At 43.9% G+C, this 17947-nt stretch overlaps 1 protein-coding gene across 1 annotated transcript in view; it reads right to left on the reverse strand.

The window, feature by feature from the left end:
• Positions 1-8436: 8436 nt before the first annotated feature.
• The window catches only part of MTCL1 (microtubule crosslinking factor 1), a gene marked incomplete at its 5' end in the record, with an annotated part of 52657 nt that continues 43146 nt past the window's right edge, over positions 8437-17947 (reverse strand). Inside the window, 2 exons of the mRNA XM_010079826.1 lie at positions 8437-9660; positions 16296-17853. Of these exons, the coding sequence (XP_010078128.1) occupies positions 9451-9660; positions 16296-17853 (1768 nt within the window). The remainder of the gene's footprint in view (positions 9661-16295; positions 17854-17947) is intronic.

Genomic DNA, 17947 nt, shown 5'->3' on the forward strand with positions numbered 1-17947 from the left:
CCTGCTGCACCTCATTAAATAAATCCTTTAACTTCTAAATGCCTCAGTTTCCCATCTGGCAAAACAGCAACCATCACAGGAGAGAAAGCAAACTCCTATATGTTCCCAATAAACAAATGGCTGTGTAAGCATTGTCTGGGCTCATATAGGATCTGGACAGGGAAAACAGTATCAGAAGTCAGACGGGTACTTAGAAAGAGGCTGAAACTCATATGCAGTCCTGCTGGATGCTGGCAGCTTGTATCCTTCATCTCGGCTCCTGGAAATTGGATGAGCAGTTGTAATTTCTTATGTTAGCTGTCACTTATTCTTGCTGTGATGCTGCCTGACCCCTCCTGCTCAAACCTGCTGAGCTCTCTGGATTAGGAACTTTTCCACTGTTGGATTTCCCACCTAAGTTAAAAAAAAAAAATACAAATACATCTTCACAGAGAGCACACACCACTAGAAATATGGGCAAGAGCACTCCTGTTCTCAGTCATAGGACACAGCCTACTAAAAGGCATCCAGCCTGCATTATGAAAATATCTAGAAGTAGATCTTTTCTTGTGTAGCACTGCTACTGCATTAATGTCTTTCCTAAATGGCTATGGATTTTCCCTACTCAAAGAGGCCAAGTTCCAAAAAACTCCTTGTAAGTCTGTTTCTCTCACTGCCAGAAGCAGAGAGACAAAGGAATTCCTTTCTCCTGCCTCTACTTGCTGAAATTTAATTAGTACCACTATTTCTTCCTGTACTAAGGAAATAGCTTCTTCTCCTGCAGGTCACTCCAGCACAACAGTATTGCACAGAGACTGTCACTAATATAAAAACAAGTTCTCAGTGAAACACAGTGCTGTGACATAGGAAAACCTTTTAAAACTGTCTGAAGAAATCCTGGTATACCATTACTGGTCAAGTTCTTTGGCTTTATATTACCAGGCACTGTATGTAGCAACTACAGCTAAAACTCAGGTAGGAGACTCCAAATCTTCCATAACCACTTGGTCATACGGTCACCAGGAGTGTCTGGTCATTCATGCTGCTAGAGAGGATGTGCCCAGCAGTGCTACGGTGAGAGCAAACACCGTCCCAGCCCAACTGTGCTTTATCCAGGAGAAGGGTGAGGTGTGTCTGAGCAACACCTTCTGGGGGCCCTTCTAGCCCCACCCCCCCATTCCCACAGCGCAAACCTCAGCACTCCCTGCCCAAGGTGTGCAGCACCTTTGCTTTCATCTTGCCCTCTCTGACAAACCTATACAGACATGTGTGTGCTTGTGTAATTAAGTATTTTTTGTGTGTGTGCATAATAAGAACAGTCTCCACTGCACATGGGTCTTTCCCGAGGGAGAGTACAAGCAAATAAATTATGGGACAGATGGTAGTCTTGATGCTTATTACACCATGGGATGGTAGCATTCAAATACTGAAGTGGTAAGTGTGGCGGGATTGAATAGAAGAAAGAAAATTATTCTTAGGTGTCTGCTTCTTATAACCACATTTTCAGAGGGAGTGATCTTTGATTTCATTTGGGACATAACGTTTTATTTCCATTTCTCATTTGGGAGATATGGGGTTAACTGAGGGCAGCCCAAACTCAAGCCATACCTCCCTGTGCAATGCAGTTGTTCCAATCAGGGTGCCCTTGGGCTTTCCAAATTCACCCAGTGAATACTAGTGCCTTTTTAATATTTTTTTTTGTCTTGCTGCTAAAACCAATTGCCAGAAAATCCAGTCAATAAACTACAGTCTGGTTAGCTTAATTTAAAGCGAGATCCATGCCTGTTTCCTCTGCTTTCTAATCCAGTGTAAAGCATCGTAAGGAGTAATTACTGTTTCTTATGGCTTTTGGATATACCACTGAGGGTGTAGGTGTCTCAGGGAAGATTTTGCAAAACATATACTCTGTTAATGCAATGCATGGCTGTTTTTAACAGCCATCGTGCCATAGCTCTACAATATTTGACAGATGTTTTGCATTTTTACAATCTGGTGGCATGCTATAAACCACATCTTGGGTGGGGAAGGATGTGTATGCTGTTTGATGCATGTGCCAGCTCATGGCCTGCTGCTCCCTAAAGCGAAGGTTTATTTGCATAAAACATGAATCAAAAGGAGGTTTGCGTATGTGGTAGCACGTTCAGATGCCTACTGGAAAAAATAAACTCGCTGTGGTAGAAGTTGAAAGCCAGTGTACGCATCTTTTGTTAGTGTCTGTATGCTTCATCTGATCATACTGATATGGAAAAGAAATAAAAATTTACCTGTGTATATGATTTAGAAAGAAAAGCTTCAACAACACTGACCATGGCTTATATGCTATTCCCCAGACATTTCTTCAGTCACCATCTTGCTTAGTCCTTCATTAGCACAGAAAAAGATGCTAGATGTTAATCACAAAGACTTCCTAAGTAGATTAAAGGCCAATTTTCACTGTCCATTTAACTTATCTTTAAAGCTTGGTATTGTATTTATCTTCTTAATCTGAGCTGAGCTTTTATACACAAATGCTGTTTAAAACAGTGGAGCAAATACTAGGTGGTGACTCAGCTCTTTGATTTCCAAAGACCAGCTCTGCAGCAGTCTGCAGTTAAAAGTTGAGTAACACTGATACGGGATAGAAAAATGATGCTAAGAGGTGTGGAAAAGTTGGTCTGGTCAGCTCTGGTGCCCATCTGAAGGACACCTCCTCCACCCTGTTTTGGAAAAGGCCGTTTTATAGACCATGCCAAGAATCCGTTGTTAGGGGTCTGCTTTTACCTCTGTATATATGCATAAGTAGATGTAAAAAGATAAAAAAGACTTTCTATTTTAAAGACAGATGTGTAGATGGATAGATGGATACACAGATGGATCTTATCTGTCTTTCTTTAGGAGACTGTTTTCAATATATACATTTAGTTGTGTTACCTTCTGTGACTACATCAGTGGTTTATAGGTGGTTGCTCTTTAGCTGATGTACTTTTAGAAAGATTTAATTCCCAGTGTGTTGCCTGATGTGTTTTATTTCTGTGTAGTAGCTGTGGAGGTGCTGCCTCTAGGCAGCTGGCAATGAACTTTCTGCATGTAATGCGTTATTTTCTGTTTAAATGATTGTTTCTAGACTGTAATTACTGTGTCTGCACTGTAATATGCACCAAGACTAATCAGTTCATCTGTCAGCGTTGTCTACTACCCTGACAAGAGAATAAAATCATTGCAGGCCTGTCCTAATAGATGTCAAGGTTAAAAATGTCTCACTGCTTCTTTGGGTTGACCATTCGCTGCTCTAAGGCCGATAGAGGCTTCAGAAAAGTGTGTGTGGATTTTTAAACTAGATTTTGCTGTGTGACTTGACTCCCACAGAAAGAAGCATTTCCACATATCCAACACTTTCTGGTATGTAGGTCATGGTAAATTTAGTTAACTTGCTAAGTAGCTCAAATGATAATTTAATTTCGGTGTAGGATGGTGGGGTTTTTTCCATCCAGGTCAGTAGTGGCCTCAGGTAACAGTGGGCTAGTTCTTACTCTGTTCCCTATTCTGGCTCCATTTGGGTTTCAGATTTGCCTCTGCCTAACCTGAAGAAGCAGCACCAGAGGGATCTTCTGCTCTGACATTGGGGTGATTTCAAGGTAACTTACTCCTGTGGGAAAAAACAGAAACCCTGGTAGTGGGACTGGCTGAATAAACCAGTTCTGGATCTGGCAGCCGGTGAGCAGTGCTTGTGGGACAGGGTCCGCAGCGAATGGAGGTTCTCCTGGTTCTTCGGGAAGGACGGATGTGAGTCAGGAGAGCTGCTGGGCGCCTAACCCAGACCTGCTGACCAGGAGCTCAGGCAGATTCTTCTAAGAAGGGAAATGTTTCTGCTAAATTATTTAGCTCTGTGCTAGGGAAGATGCACTAATTATTTGCTGAGTAAAAGTAACCCACGTACATGAGGAGGTGTTATACTGTAGTGCTGCAGTTTCTGAATAAATAGTTTTGCTTCTGTTCTCAATGTGAAAAAGGTTGTGTAATTCAGGAAACAGTGTCCCACCATTTCTCCTCTGTTGGGTGTCACTGCGTTCTTCAGGACATCACCACTTGGCAGGTCAGTCTGTCCTAAAGGGCTTGTTGGAAAATGCGGCACAGAATAGCTCCATCAGCTGGGGCTGTCCCTGTCAGTCAAACGTGGACTGCTTTTGAGAGACAATGTCAGTGTTACAGACAGGCAAGGTCTGTAACCTTGTGTGGCCTCCCAGGCAGTAGCACAACTCAGAGTTTGCTACAGCCAAGCCACAGGTCCAGGGCTGCTCCCCGGGAAATCAGAATCAGGCTTGTTATTTACCAAACATAGCTCAGGGTGCTGGTTTCCAGAAGGTAATTCTGTCTTTCCCGACTTCTTATTGCTCTTTTCCTCACAACTATTTCAAGGTCCTACTACTTTATTTAAAAAAATGCATTTAATATGTTTTTTAAAAGATGACTACACATCAATGCCTGTTTGCAAAACATTTAAGATGCCTGTACAAGATATTTAACTTGTGTTTTATGTGCATGTAGTGAAGCTGTGATGTCAGAGGCATCACAGCCTGAGGGGAATGCAGATAATTTGTGAAGCCAAAGCTTTGATTTTTGTCTAAGATGTGATTTCCATGACAAACCATGGTGACATTGTACTAAGAAAATACCCTCTCAAAAGTCTTTGGTTTTGTCATGGAAATAGCTGTGACAAAATCATGGCCTTTATTGTTCTTCCTCTCATTCATATATGCAAAGTGGATTTTCTTTTCCTGTCCTGCCAGAAAGTCTAGCAAGGAACAACAGAATGCACATCTTCTCTCAGACAACATCAGGAACCGAGGACATATTTTAAAGTCAAACACACTGAAGCTGTGGTCAGAGACTTGTAATAAAAGTTCCCAAAATGTCTTAGTTACTTAAGTCTCTTCTCTGGGCAGAAAATCAATGAGATTTATGTTCTTAATTGCTAAGCACTTAAAATTGCAATTCTTCATAGGTGAAAGATGTGGACTGCTCCTCTCCTGTGTAAAGCGGGAACTTTTTCAGTGCTCAAAAACTGTGCCCCGTTGCCTGTTACTGCAAGGCTTGGTATTTTGGAGCCAAGGTGGTTCCAGCCAACTCAGTGAGAAAGAGGTACTTGCTGAGCTGTGTCTGTGTGACGAGCCTGTCCACTTGCACTCAGCTCCCTCTTCTGCAGCCTGATCCAGAGGGATCACAGCAGCGGAGAGAAGCAGGCGGAGGGCCAGGAGAGTACCTGAGTCCATGACATTTTTCTATGTAAACCTATTCTAAAGTCTTACAGTAGGGGTTAAAAAAATCCAATTAAGATATAAAAATATATATCTCTAGGGATTTAACAGGACAAAACCAAAATTTGCTGTTGTTGGCATTTAATAGGATTCACATTGTATAGCCTAGCAGCACTCTTCCCTTTTAGTGCAGTAACCACTTAGATTGCTCAGCCAGGCTTGTTACCATCAGGAGACATATAAAACTCAATATCCAAACTACCTTCTTTCTTCTCATTCAGATATCCATCTACTTGCAGCTGCCAAGTACACTGTTTTCTGTGGCGATTGTTTTCTTTTGTTTTGGTTGGTTTTTTTTTTTTTTCTATGACCTTTTCTCCTCAGATCTCTGTTCATCGCCCTGGGCAAGACTAACCCAGGCACGTGGGTGCCCTGTCCCCAGCAGGGGAGCATTTCTGCCACCCTCAACCTCCTGCAGCTCTAACCTGCAACTGATCAGTGCCAGACCAGGGACTTCTAGTTTGCTGCTTTGGGTCTGTGCAGCCCCACCTTTGCCTCCGAACAATCACTCCACAGGAAGCACTGCCTTTCTTCAAGCCAGCTCCAGGAGGACAGGCTGCACTGGCTTTGCTGAGCAGCCTGTTGAGTCCTCCTTCACCTGCAAAATCCTCCCCAGACCACCAAGTGCTCTCAGGATTTCTCATATTTTTTTTTCAGAGGATGCCGAGACTGGCCTCCAGGTTTGTACACCAAAAAAAAAAAGAATGAGTGATAAGAGAAGTCCTAAACATGCTCTGCTAGAAATAAGAATGGTGTTTTTCAGCAACAGATTATAGTTTTTTATTCTAGAGAGTTCCATAGCAGGGCAATAATCTCTCCCAGACCTGAAGGCAGAGTGTCTCATACTGTTGCAAGATGGATAAGAAGATGATAAACAGGGAAGGGAAGCAGACTTTGCTTAAAGCCATTAAGCCTCTCCAGAAAGCAGGCTGGGCTATGTGGAGACTGAAGACATTAGCTGTCATTTCATATGAAAATTATATGTACTCAGCAGCTTAATAATACTCTAGCAGGTTGCAGTGATTTACATAAAAGGAAGTCAAAGCAGGGGAACAGGGAGCGAGCAAGAGATGTGGTACCTCCAAAGAGAGCATGAGGGAGCTTGATGGCTTCAGATATTCAGCGAAGGAAGGGGAGGGGAAGGTGCACGCTTTTGGGTACTCTACATGCATGGAGATTTCCTCTGCACAGAGGGGAATGTGAGGGGAAGGGGGTGGTGGGGAAAGATGGTCCAAGCCTGCTCCTTGCCGTGGCACTGAGGCACACCACTGGTGTGGTGTTGCCATGAATTCAGACACCGGGTCCTGTGTTGCTTGTGGACCTGCTGGGTCCCTGCACTACCCCACGCTTCCCCTGAGCCCCAAAAGCCAACTGGCCTGGGAGGGGTGCCATGGGTCACAGTCCTGCTCCTGTTCCCCGCTGTGCTGCAGGACCAGGTGACATCCCAAGGCCATTGTCTCAGGCACCACAAACCCCTGGATGAAATCCAGCTGTCTATTTCAGCCTCGTCAGCTGAAGCTATGACAGACGTATTCGCGTCCTCTTACACTAATATGCGTGGTGATCTGTGAGGCTTCTCCTGCCCTGATTATTCAATAATTCTGATACCCCACAGATGACACCGAGTGAGCTGCAGACCTTCTAAAAAGGCTTTTCATTATATCATAGAAACTTTAAAAATAACCTTAGATTGACTACAGACCTGTAATTTGATGATTTATTTAAGTAATTATGGAATGTGCTGGACTAGTGGGTGGGGGGTTCCCCAACCCTACCAGCAGGAACATTGGAAGATAAAAGCACTGGTATTTCCAAAGAGCCAGTAGAAATGTGGTATTTCTTCATGTCACTGTATTTGGTAATTAGACTAGAAAGGAGCTTATGTCAAATTAATGTGATTCTTTTTAAGATTGTCCACAGAATTTCTATTTGTGCTTAACCTTCTCCTTTTTACTATTGCTTGCTGTCTTGCTTTTGTTTCAGCGAAAAAATAAGCACTTTACCTGTCAATCTACAGGCAGCTGCTTATCCTCACAGACCTTCGCATTTCAGGATGGCCAGCAGCTAATTCTACAGGCTGGTGTATTCTTGATTTGAAAGGCAAATACCATTTCCTGGTATCAAAGCCACAAATCAGTCACTTGAATTTTCTTCTGTATAATTTAAAAAAATATTACAGCTGCTCAGTAGCGGCACTGGATACCCCTTGCTTTGGCTGGTACAACAGGACTTTTCAGTCACTGCCTATCTTGGTAAGTGACAATTTTCATGATGATGACCCACAGGTGGATGTTTTGACACTGGCTTAATAGCCACAGTCCTAACAGATGTGAGAGAAATCAGACCTCAACTGGCTGGTGTTTGGGAGCTGACCCAATAGCTAAGGAGTTTGTTCTCATCTGACGGCTGAATTAAACTTCCTAGAAAGCCATCCGCGACAGAGCAGGACGGGATGCGAGGGGCTTATTGCTCGGCAGAGCTAACCAGAAAGGCTTCTAGGGATCCCAGATGGTGCTCTTCAACACACAAGCCTCAGAAAGCCTCAGCAAAGGAAATCAAACAGGAATGAGCCAGTTCAGTGATGGGATAACTAGTCAGAGCAGTTCTGGGGCTCCCAGAGAAAGCATGTGGCCAAACAGATGGTCCTAGGCAAAGTAGCTTGAGGAGCTTCCACCTCCTGGAAGCACGCAAATTCTCGGCTGCATTTACTTCTCAGTGCTAGCCACCAGTTTTACAAAAGCCCTGGTTTTACTGGTCTTCATATGTAATGCAGATGAGACATAAGCTTGGATTAACATGGGACATAATATTTTTGGAATTATGTTTAGCTGTCTGGCTTTCACTACCATGAACGATGGAAAGCAACAAGCCATACGGCCTCAGAGGAACAGAGGAGATGGGTCCCGCTATCTGTGTAAGCAGCTGTTTTGCAGAATTCAGTGAGGGAATTCAGAAACCTTCCCGTAGCCTGATCCAGTGCTCACAGGAGTCTGTGTAGCACAGCATAATATCTGGCTTTGCCATGATTTATTTCATACAAAGAAGCATTCTTCTTCCCGTATGAATAAAGGAGGAGTTTTGGGCCTTTTCATCCCTCCACCCAGTTAAATGAACCTTGGAAGTACCATCAGAAAAAAGAAAAATCATGAAGCACTCAATCAGCTTGTAAATACTGAGGGTTTTATTTCCACTTCACGTGGTCTCCCACAGACTCTTAAACAAGACCACTTACAATTTAGTATGACCAGAGATCTCCATGGTTTTCCCAAAATGAAGGAAGTTCTCAGTAAACACTGTACATAGCCAGTTGAACTGCTAACAATAATTTAAAAACTCTTTTCGCATAGTCAATGCAAGAATACCAACAATAAAAGTACAGTACAGGTAAATTCACGACAATATTACAGTGAAACAGATTGACTCACATTTATGTGATGGTAGAAGTACAGTAGCAGTATGTACATGCACTAAAGTGCGAGGACCCAGAGGCATGCAAGTCAAGTGTTGTAGGTGTATTTTACAGCTAACTCCATAAGACTTTCTGAGGCATTCTTTTTTTTTTACACTTTTTCTTGTGTTTACCTGTCTTCCCCTCCATCGCAATACAAGTCTAGTGAACTAGCTTAATGGCTTTCTTCACTACTTAAAAGGTATCACTTCAAACAGTTGAAGCATCTTTAAGAACCTTACTTTTAAAAACCAATAACATCGACATTAAAAAAGAATAAAATTAACTTAAGACCCTAGTTTTACATGAAATAATAAAAAAACCCTACATAAAACCCAGAACCAAAATCAAAAACATAAAAGTGCAAATATAACCGAAAGGCAGTCAGTATTTGGAGAGAGTGCGAGCACGTATTCAAATTCCCTTAAAACTTAATTTACATTTCATTTTAAATCTTACTATATATCATTTTTACCCTTTTTTTTGTTAATATACTGTATGTAGAAAAGATGGAGACAAAAATAGTTTTCTCAGCTATGAAAAAAATTATTACAGGCACATTAACTGTTTCATTCTAGAAACACCTCTTGTTTCCCAGGTCGGACATTCAGCAGCTATGTCTGAGAACATTCTTTGACCTCTCCAAGCTGATCTCTCTCCTTTGCAGCAGAGACAGCTGGCGGGCGACCTGGCGGAGATGAGCCCCAGCCGCCCTGTTCCCGTGCGGAGTCAGGCTGGATCACCTCCCTGGCTGGGGGTCTCTGCTGGCAGCTCCTTGCTTCTGCTCTCCTCTGAGGAAGTCAGGTCTCCGGTGGACTGCAACTGTGAGGCAGTAGGGGAATGTGAAGCCCATCGCGACGGTGGGCGCCGGTTCGCTGGTCTCTCCGGCCGGGAGAAGCAGGGTTGGAGGGATGGGGCTAGTGCAGAACAAGGTAGTTCCTTGGCAGCCAAGAGAGCAAAACAGCGGTTAGTGACTTGCATTAGAGGCTGTCTGGATGCGCAAAGAATTAAGAAACAAAAAAAAAATCAGATTAAAGCTAAGCATCTGTCGTCGCGGGACAAAAGCAAGCAGTGAACATCTGTGTATGGGCTCCAGGTATCTGCATGTATGCCTGATTTATGGAACAGTTAAGGAGAGAATGAAAGACAGAAGTCTGGGATGAGCTGGATTAGCTGACAAACTTCCATTTGCTAATTCTCCTTGTGCTAGAAAGAGAAGACCTGAAAAGTATATTTGCATGATAATTCAGGAAAATCCACTATTCATCACGTTGCTCTGTCCTCACATGGCACAAAAGGGCCAGGTTTGGCATTTGCAAGTGGGGTGAAAATCAACCACCGACTCCTTTTGTCTGCTTCAGAGTTCAGACTGACATGCAGGAAAGACTTCTTAGCAGCAGAATAATGACTAAAGGGCTAGTTAAGGTCTCCAGCTGGATTAAAGATGAGGCTTACCTACAGATTTCATCTTTTGGAACGTCACTCCTTACTGCCAGCTGCTGAAGCCTGAATTACAGGATTCAGTGGTTCTCTACGTTAAAGACAAATTTTATTTCTCTACCAACTTTCCACTGTTCAGGCACGGTAGCCTGCCTTTGTGATTTGAAACAATCTGCAGTTGTGATTTTTCACCCTGGCACTAAGTTGGCAATTGCTTCTAATATTTATGGATTTGCTCATAGCACAGCTAGGCTTCCTGACTCGCTCTCAACACTCCTGACATCAACATGAGTGATTGTGGGAGCAAGTCTCACAGGGCCAAAGCCAAGCTTCTGAATTTCATTGCATACTTTGTAATTTATAAAAGCAAATCAGAGGAGTTTGTCAACCTATAGAAATGTGTACACTGAGGAACAGTCACTGGAGAGGACAAGAGAGTTCAATAAAAACCAGTCTCAAAATCAGAATGCAAACTGGTGATGAATGAAGAGAGAGACCAGAAACGGTACAATGCGAAGGAAAAGCTCTGCTACGGTGAAGCACAGGGAAACAAGGCAACAGTAGAACAATGCAGTAGGAAGCAAAAGAGGAGGAGAAACATGACTAGGAATGGAGAGTATTGGAGTAGGTAACATGATGTGATTGGCAGTGAACAAACAAGGTGATATGCCATTGAACCTCTCAGTTGCAGTGGGAGGACCAAACATGAATGTTACGTGACAGAAAGATAAATTTTGAAGACACAGAGCTGAGGTACGGGAAATTGAGCTTGTGGAGGTGCATGTTTTGGAGTGAGTGCATCGTCAGACTTGGGGAAGCCTCTGTGGAGGGCGAACCTCTGCCTTTGGGCAAGACGCAGCCGTCGGGGTGATCTACAGCCGCGCATTGCTGCTGGAGGCAGAGCTGCGCTCATCTGCCCTTGGCACTCGCAGAGAGCAAGACCAGCGAGCCATCGCAGAAGCTGCTCAGGGGCCTATGGAGTCTTTGCCTGCACTGCTGCCTCTCTGCATCCTCGCCCCCCACCCCACCTCTGTGCCGTAAACTTCCCAACACCCCTTCCTAAAACAACAGTAAGGCTGAAATGCAAATCGGTGCTAACAAGAAGATTGACTCCATGTCCTTACTTCACCTTATCCCATTGCGTCTGGGCAACATATGGTCTGTGAAAGCTGCCACTAGACTCAGATTTGTTAAGAGAAATCCATATGCACAGCAGCACTCACAGGCAGCACAACATGGTGAGATGAGGCTATGAGATTTGCGGGTTTTTTCTTAGCCTCTTTCTAAACAGGGGTTTAAAATGTTATCTCTATAGCCCTGCTTGCTTCTGGCTGCTTTGTCCTAGTTTAATAGCAGTAAATGAGAGTCAGCATAGTGACAACAAAATTTATTTCTTTCCACTGCTGCCTCCTAGTTCAAAAGCCTCTCTCCAGCATGCCTGCAGATGCTGGTCAGCTTTTACCAAACAGCAGGGTTAAGCTTGCCTTATCTGTGATGTACACATGCCCAGCACAACGCAAGGCTGCGCTCACTGTGGATGTTGCTCCAGGGCCAACAAGTGACTGGCAGCGTAATCTTAAAACGTGCTGGCTGCTGAGCCAGTCACCTGCACCTGCAGCCTGGCTTTCTTGGCAGAGGCACTAAGAAAATCCAGCCAGGACAAGGAATCATGTCCAGAATGGTTTGTGAAACCCCCTCCTCACTTACCATGTGTAGCTGTCATAGCTAGAAATGTTTAGAAAAATTAATATCCTGTGGGTAATTTAGTTTGGTGGTTGCTTGGGGGTGTGGGTAGACAGGGAGCACTTCTCAGCCCAGACATTAAAAATGAGAAAGATTATTTCCTCTTTAGTTTCTAGCTATTTCCTAAGCCAGGCTGTCAGGCACCATGACTATGACTATATTAAGGAATAAAAACCACCATTTTCTGGCTCTGGAGAGGAGTGGACCATCACAGCTCACATCTGTACAGCTTCTTGTCTCCCTCTGCTGTGGCAGCCCTGGCCAGCCATCTGGCACCACGCAAAACTGGGCTGGGAGCTCCTTAATGACCGTCAGCCCTGGGCTGGTGCTGGAGCCCCCTCCCCAGCCCTCTCCTGCTGCTGTTGTAGCCATGGCCAGAGGAAACACACCCCAGGGCAGCCACAAGCCCTGTGCTGTGCTGTGTATTTGTCAAAAATTATAAATCTGAATCCCTCCCCAACATTTTTGCATACCTTTATGTTGGACTTAAATTTTGTCAACTTTTTAAAAGTTTAACAAAAAAACGCAACAGTACAAATTCTGACTTAAGGGTGACCTCTCCACAGCCCGTGCTGCCGCAGGGACAGACGGCAGACGGACTCCTATCCTGAGAAATTCCTGACTGTCACGTACGAAGGACCCCACAGGGATGATGGGTGTACGCCGATACCTCTGGAGATGTGGTCATTTATTTCCGTTTGTTAACCCACACGTTCAAAAATGACCGCTTTCGGAAAGCTCTGGAAACAAGGTAGAAAGGACTTACAGCAGTGAGGCAGGCAGGGTTAGAGTCCCCAGGGGGCAGTTAATAAGACAGTTTGGTTCTGGACAGAACAGACAGAAAAGAAAAAGAAAGCAAGTAGGTTGGAAAGAACTGTTTTAATCAATTATTTTTTTTAAAGTGAAGATTTCATGTCAGCAAGGAAGAAGTCTCCAGATGTTACTACCCATTCAGATCATGTTACCGCTGTTATCACAGGGAAACTAATAATCAAAAGATAAGCCACTAGCAGAAAAAGATTCAGAAAGGAAGGAAGCAAACAAACCAACCTTTTACAATCCTAGCACAGTCTCAGAAGTGGACATAGCATTAAATAAGCCAAACATTTCTACTCAGCAGAGAAAGATGTCCATTAGCCTTTGCCAGCCTTGCTTAGGGCTAGGGAAAAACCATGTTACTGTGCGAAAGGAATAAACCTGTGTTTTTTTTTTTTTTTCCTTAGTTTGATTTCAAGAGAGAATTTCTGTTTAGGAAATCTTTAACAAGCAAAAAAGTGACTGGTATTTTGTGTTGCTCATGTTTCTCGTGTTGCTCATGCTTATGTTGCTCCAGGTTACACGAAAGCCCTTTGCCTCACCCTTCTCCCTTGCTATTTAACAGTGACACTGGATGGGAGATTCAAACCGAAGAGAAAGCCCTTTAATGCTGACAACACCTTCCCTACTTTTTAACATTTCCCCTCCCATGCTGAATGGTTCAGTTGGAAGGGTGCTGCAATTCCTCTGCCCCAGCGAGCAGAGGATGCCGCAGCTGCCCTCTCCGTGGGTCTGCGTGGACAGCCCTCTCACAGTGCTGTCTCCTGAAGTGGGTCTGACCCCCAGTCCAGGACTGCTTTGTAACCTCTATGATTTACATCCTTGGTAGTCATAGAAGAAAAACATTCATACTGCTCTTACGTTGTTAGTTAGGTAATGCTAATCTGCATTTTTTAATAGTAATATTTATAAATCGTATAATATGCAAGTAAGGTAGTGGTTTAGTGAATCAGCAGGATGAGGCACTACTAGGCTGCCCTGGGTGGATATGAATTTGCTTATAAGCAACTTTGGGCAAGTTATAAACTACAAAGTTATTACTACTCTGTAGGCATATACACTCACATGCACACATACATATGTATGCAAATATATAAATACATATATGAACTAGATTTCATATTAAATAAAAGGAAATTACGTACCTAAACCACTCAGAAGCTCAATTTAAAGAAAAGCCACTGACAGGTGCTCCATGCAAGTCTAAAAGTCATTAGTATACCATTGCCATGACTGCAGAAACTAGAAGGCGTTTGGTGGCAAGAAGGTCACTTGTCTTGGCCAGAAACCAATAGGTGAGGGGGAAGCAGAGCAGGGATCTACAGGGGGGTTGCAAGGGCAGCGCTGACATGACGCTGCCCAAAGCACAGCCTGCCTCCTCCAAGATGATCGTTCACTGAACTGCTGCATCTGGCTTTGTACAAAATGTGCTAAGTGGAATTTGTGTGGTTAGTGTAATCCATAAATAACTCAAGGTATTTGCAGAGTCTAAACTTATTTGCAGTTTTGTTGTCAGCAGTGAACCCGATCTCCATTATGTACATTTTGTAGAGCTCCACCTCGCCTAGGAAAAGCTAAGCTCATTGTGTGAACGCCCAACACCTTTATTTTCAATGCATATTCCTGAGAAATGCCAGCACTACCCAAAATCATAACCTCTGCATCTAGACAACAGTTGTAACAAGCGAGTAAGAGTTGCAAGGAAAAAACAAGTCTTAGCTCTGAGGCTTGGAACTCAAAAAATTAGGCAAAAGATACAAAGAATTCACAAAGAGGAGCAATTTTCTGCCAGGCTGATGGTCAATGAGATTTTACTAAACAGCATTGACCCACATCTCTCCATGCATCAAACTCAGGTACTGATGCTAGTTGTATATCTTGCCAACAGCAATTTGTGATGATGTGAGGCAACATCCTTTTAGTTATACTCGAAATCTGCTGAGACACTTAAAAGCTGCAGGAGGAAATCAAGAGTTTCCAGGGATGCCTTGAAGGCAAAGCTGAGCTAAACCTGTAAGGGTACAACACACTGTCTAATAAGGACTGGTAGTGCATTTCCAGTATTTCAAACTAAGGACAAAATACAGACCTAGCTACAAAGAACCAAATAAATGAGGCTGCTTTCCACTTTTATTCACTCTGAGGTTTGTGCACAAAGCTCACTTTCATTCACTATTATTTATAATGAGCATTTGGTTTCTTTTTGTGTGTACAGACTTCCCTATTTGTACCTGTTTAAACTGCATATAGGGAATATATCCTTAGCTTTGGATCCTCTGTTAGGCAAAAGATCATGTCCTCTGAATTGTACCTACAAAAGAGGAACCGATTGTCCATTGAGAACCACCTGGTAATGCAGTGCAAACTGCAGACCAAAAGTCTCAGGGCTCAGGTTCCCACAAATCCCTCAGGCCAAATGTTGACTTAGGAAATGGGGTTTGAATCTTCCCTTGAGGCTATCTGAAGCAGGAGTGGTAGGCATCAGCCCAGCAAGGCTGAGGTGGGATGTCTGGGGGGCACAGGGGCCAAGGTGGACCAGCTGCCTGGAGCTGTGGCCCCCCGAAACAGCAGGATGCTAAAGGGACAGAAAACAACAGAGAAGATGAGGGCTCCTGCCTTGGGGAGTATCATTGACCAGCCGGGCACATGCCATTTCAGTGCTCTACTGGAAAGACAATACGGGCTGGTAAAAGCTGGGCATAATTCAGCTTCTTCAGGCCTCCTCAGGGCAACACCCTCTTGTACACGAAGGTTCACCAAAAACAGGAAGCTTAGATGCTTATAACTGAAAGAGCTTTTGTCCATCACTACACCCTTTTTTTGTTGATTGCTGTAGCACGTTACTGTACCTGAGCATCTGACCCCAAATACTTGGGCATACCTGCTGGGACAGATGATGACTGTTACACTGTTGACAGCAAAATATCAATAAAGAGTTCTTAAGCACCAAGTACATATGTGCTTAGACTAGCTGATTATCTTTTTCTTTTCTTATTTTTCTGATGCAGCAACGGTTGGTACCAAACATCATGCCATTTAATCACATTCACAGACCTGAGGCAAACTTACTCAGATACATCCAGAAAAAGTATGCTGAAGGCCCTGAAGTTTTGGTTCAGGGTATCGTAGGGACTATTTTTCATACAAATTTGTTAACACCCATTCTTGTATAGGAGAAAGAGTCTACCTTTCAATCCAGCATAAAAGAGAAATTTACTCAAACCTAGAGTCCCTAGAGCATCTGTAACGTGTGGTGTGTTTTGTGAGAGAAAACTGTTATCCCAGTCATTCAGGGGAGAACCATTTTTATCCTGTAAAGGCATCTCTCTCCTGTAAAGGATAAAGCTCTTCTGATGCTTTCAAGCCCAATAAACTGTCAGGATAGAAACTCAATTCTTTAACAAGTTCTTCAGTGACTAATCCAATAGTTTCACGACTGGGGCTTGCTGGTGGTACCATGACAGCACTAGGATATTAATTGTAAATACTCTCTAGGACTGCAAGAGATCTCACAATGCATTTGTTCAAAGAAGAGTGCATTTAGCTATAGGAGGAAAAACAAACAAACTCATTACCTCTATGGACCCTGGATCTACTTTGACAATTTCTCCTGTGCTGTTGTCATTGCTAAGATTTGGTGGGCTATGTGAAGGTAGCCTTCTCTCTTCCTTTAAGGCATGCTCCAAAAGTTTCTTATTCAAGATCCTGGCAGCATTTTCTGCAAGTGTATACCCTGGAGGAGCAGATAAGTCCTGCCTGATACTTGTCACCTCAGTCCCTTCTTCTTTTTGTGTCTCTGTACCTGACCGGAGAGGACTGGGTGATCTGCCACGAGCATTTGTACATGGCTCCTGAACTGGGCCCAGTTCTGGTCTTGGTTCTGCTGACCTGGACCGGCTGCTAGACCTTGGGCATTTTTGGAAGGTCTCATGAAAGATGGGGGTATGGTCAATAATGTTGAACAAACTGGAGAGGCCATCGTTGATGGTGGTGTGGACAGGACTCTCCCTTGTAGTAGTTGATCTAGCCCAAGCAGACTCACTGAATCCTTTCTGAGGTGTGCCAGGTAAAGTCCGGTTATTTGGCTGGTCTGATTTGGGAAGGATTTTTCTTTGCAACTTTGGAGAGCCATATTTGGGGGAGCAGCATGTGCGTTCAAACTTAGCCTGGACCTTTTCAATGACGGGGGTCACTTGCCTGCTTCTTAGGCTTCTGGATGGCGAAGAAACAGGTGTGGACCCCCCCTTTGGTGTCAGACACTTGTGCGGACTGCTGGTGATACTGCGCAGGGTTTCCGTCTGCAAGCCAACACTGATCGTCTGGGTGGTCTGCGTCCCTGTCGTTCTCATACCATTGGTTTGACATGCGGTGTCCTTAAACTGAGGCTCTGTTGAATTCGAGTTAGAGCGTATTGCATTTCGGACAGAGAAAGCCACCTCCTTCATATCATCACTCATGTTTTTGGACATCTCCAAGCTGTGCAAGGGTGAGGCAAAGCCCACAGTAGTGCAAAGAGGATGTTCAATGGGATGAAGACCACTCTCCAAAAAATCCTTATGTTTGGCCAGGTCACAAGACCATCTTCCAAACATACCCGAGGAAGCACCTTTTGTCTCAGTGACGTTCCCCATAGCTTTGGTCACAGAAAACAGGAAGTCTGGCTCAACCTGTTTTTTCCCTTCGCTGCCAGCTATCACTGAGTTATCAAACCTACGGACAACCGGTGGGCTGTGAAAGACTCGAACTCCCATTTTTTCAGTTACACCGTGACTCCTTGTTGGCTGCTTCTGGCAGTGCTCCGGGCTGGTCATGGTGTTGGTTGTCATAGTGACACTGGTGGTGAGGTACCATGATGAAGCCTGGAAGGGATCTGAAGCAGGATCATTCCCGGCTTTCCCAATTTCTGTCCTTTCTGCCCAGCTTTCTGCAGGTTTCTCGGTGGCCCCACCATGATTCCTAACATTACTGTAATCCCAATTTTTGTTGAACTCTTCGATGTATTTCAGATCATCAGGAGACAGGGGAGGGGTTATGTCATCTTTGCTGCTAGATGAAGGCAAGTTTTTTTCTGGTAGAAATGGAGAAATATCCATCAGGCGCTGAAATTCTGACATGGAAGAAACGGACATCGCCCTAGAGAGGGGGGAACATGAGAGTGTCACTCATAGGCTTGGAACTTCTCACAGAATGACTAATTTTTAGCAGGAAACTTAAGAAACAAAAATTT

The sequence above is a fragment of the Pterocles gutturalis genome, unplaced genomic scaffold (assembly GCF_000699245.1).
Source record: "Pterocles gutturalis isolate BGI_N339 unplaced genomic scaffold, ASM69924v1 scaffold24069, whole genome shotgun sequence".
Taxonomy (NCBI): domain Eukaryota; kingdom Metazoa; phylum Chordata; class Aves; order Pterocliformes; family Pteroclidae; genus Pterocles; species Pterocles gutturalis.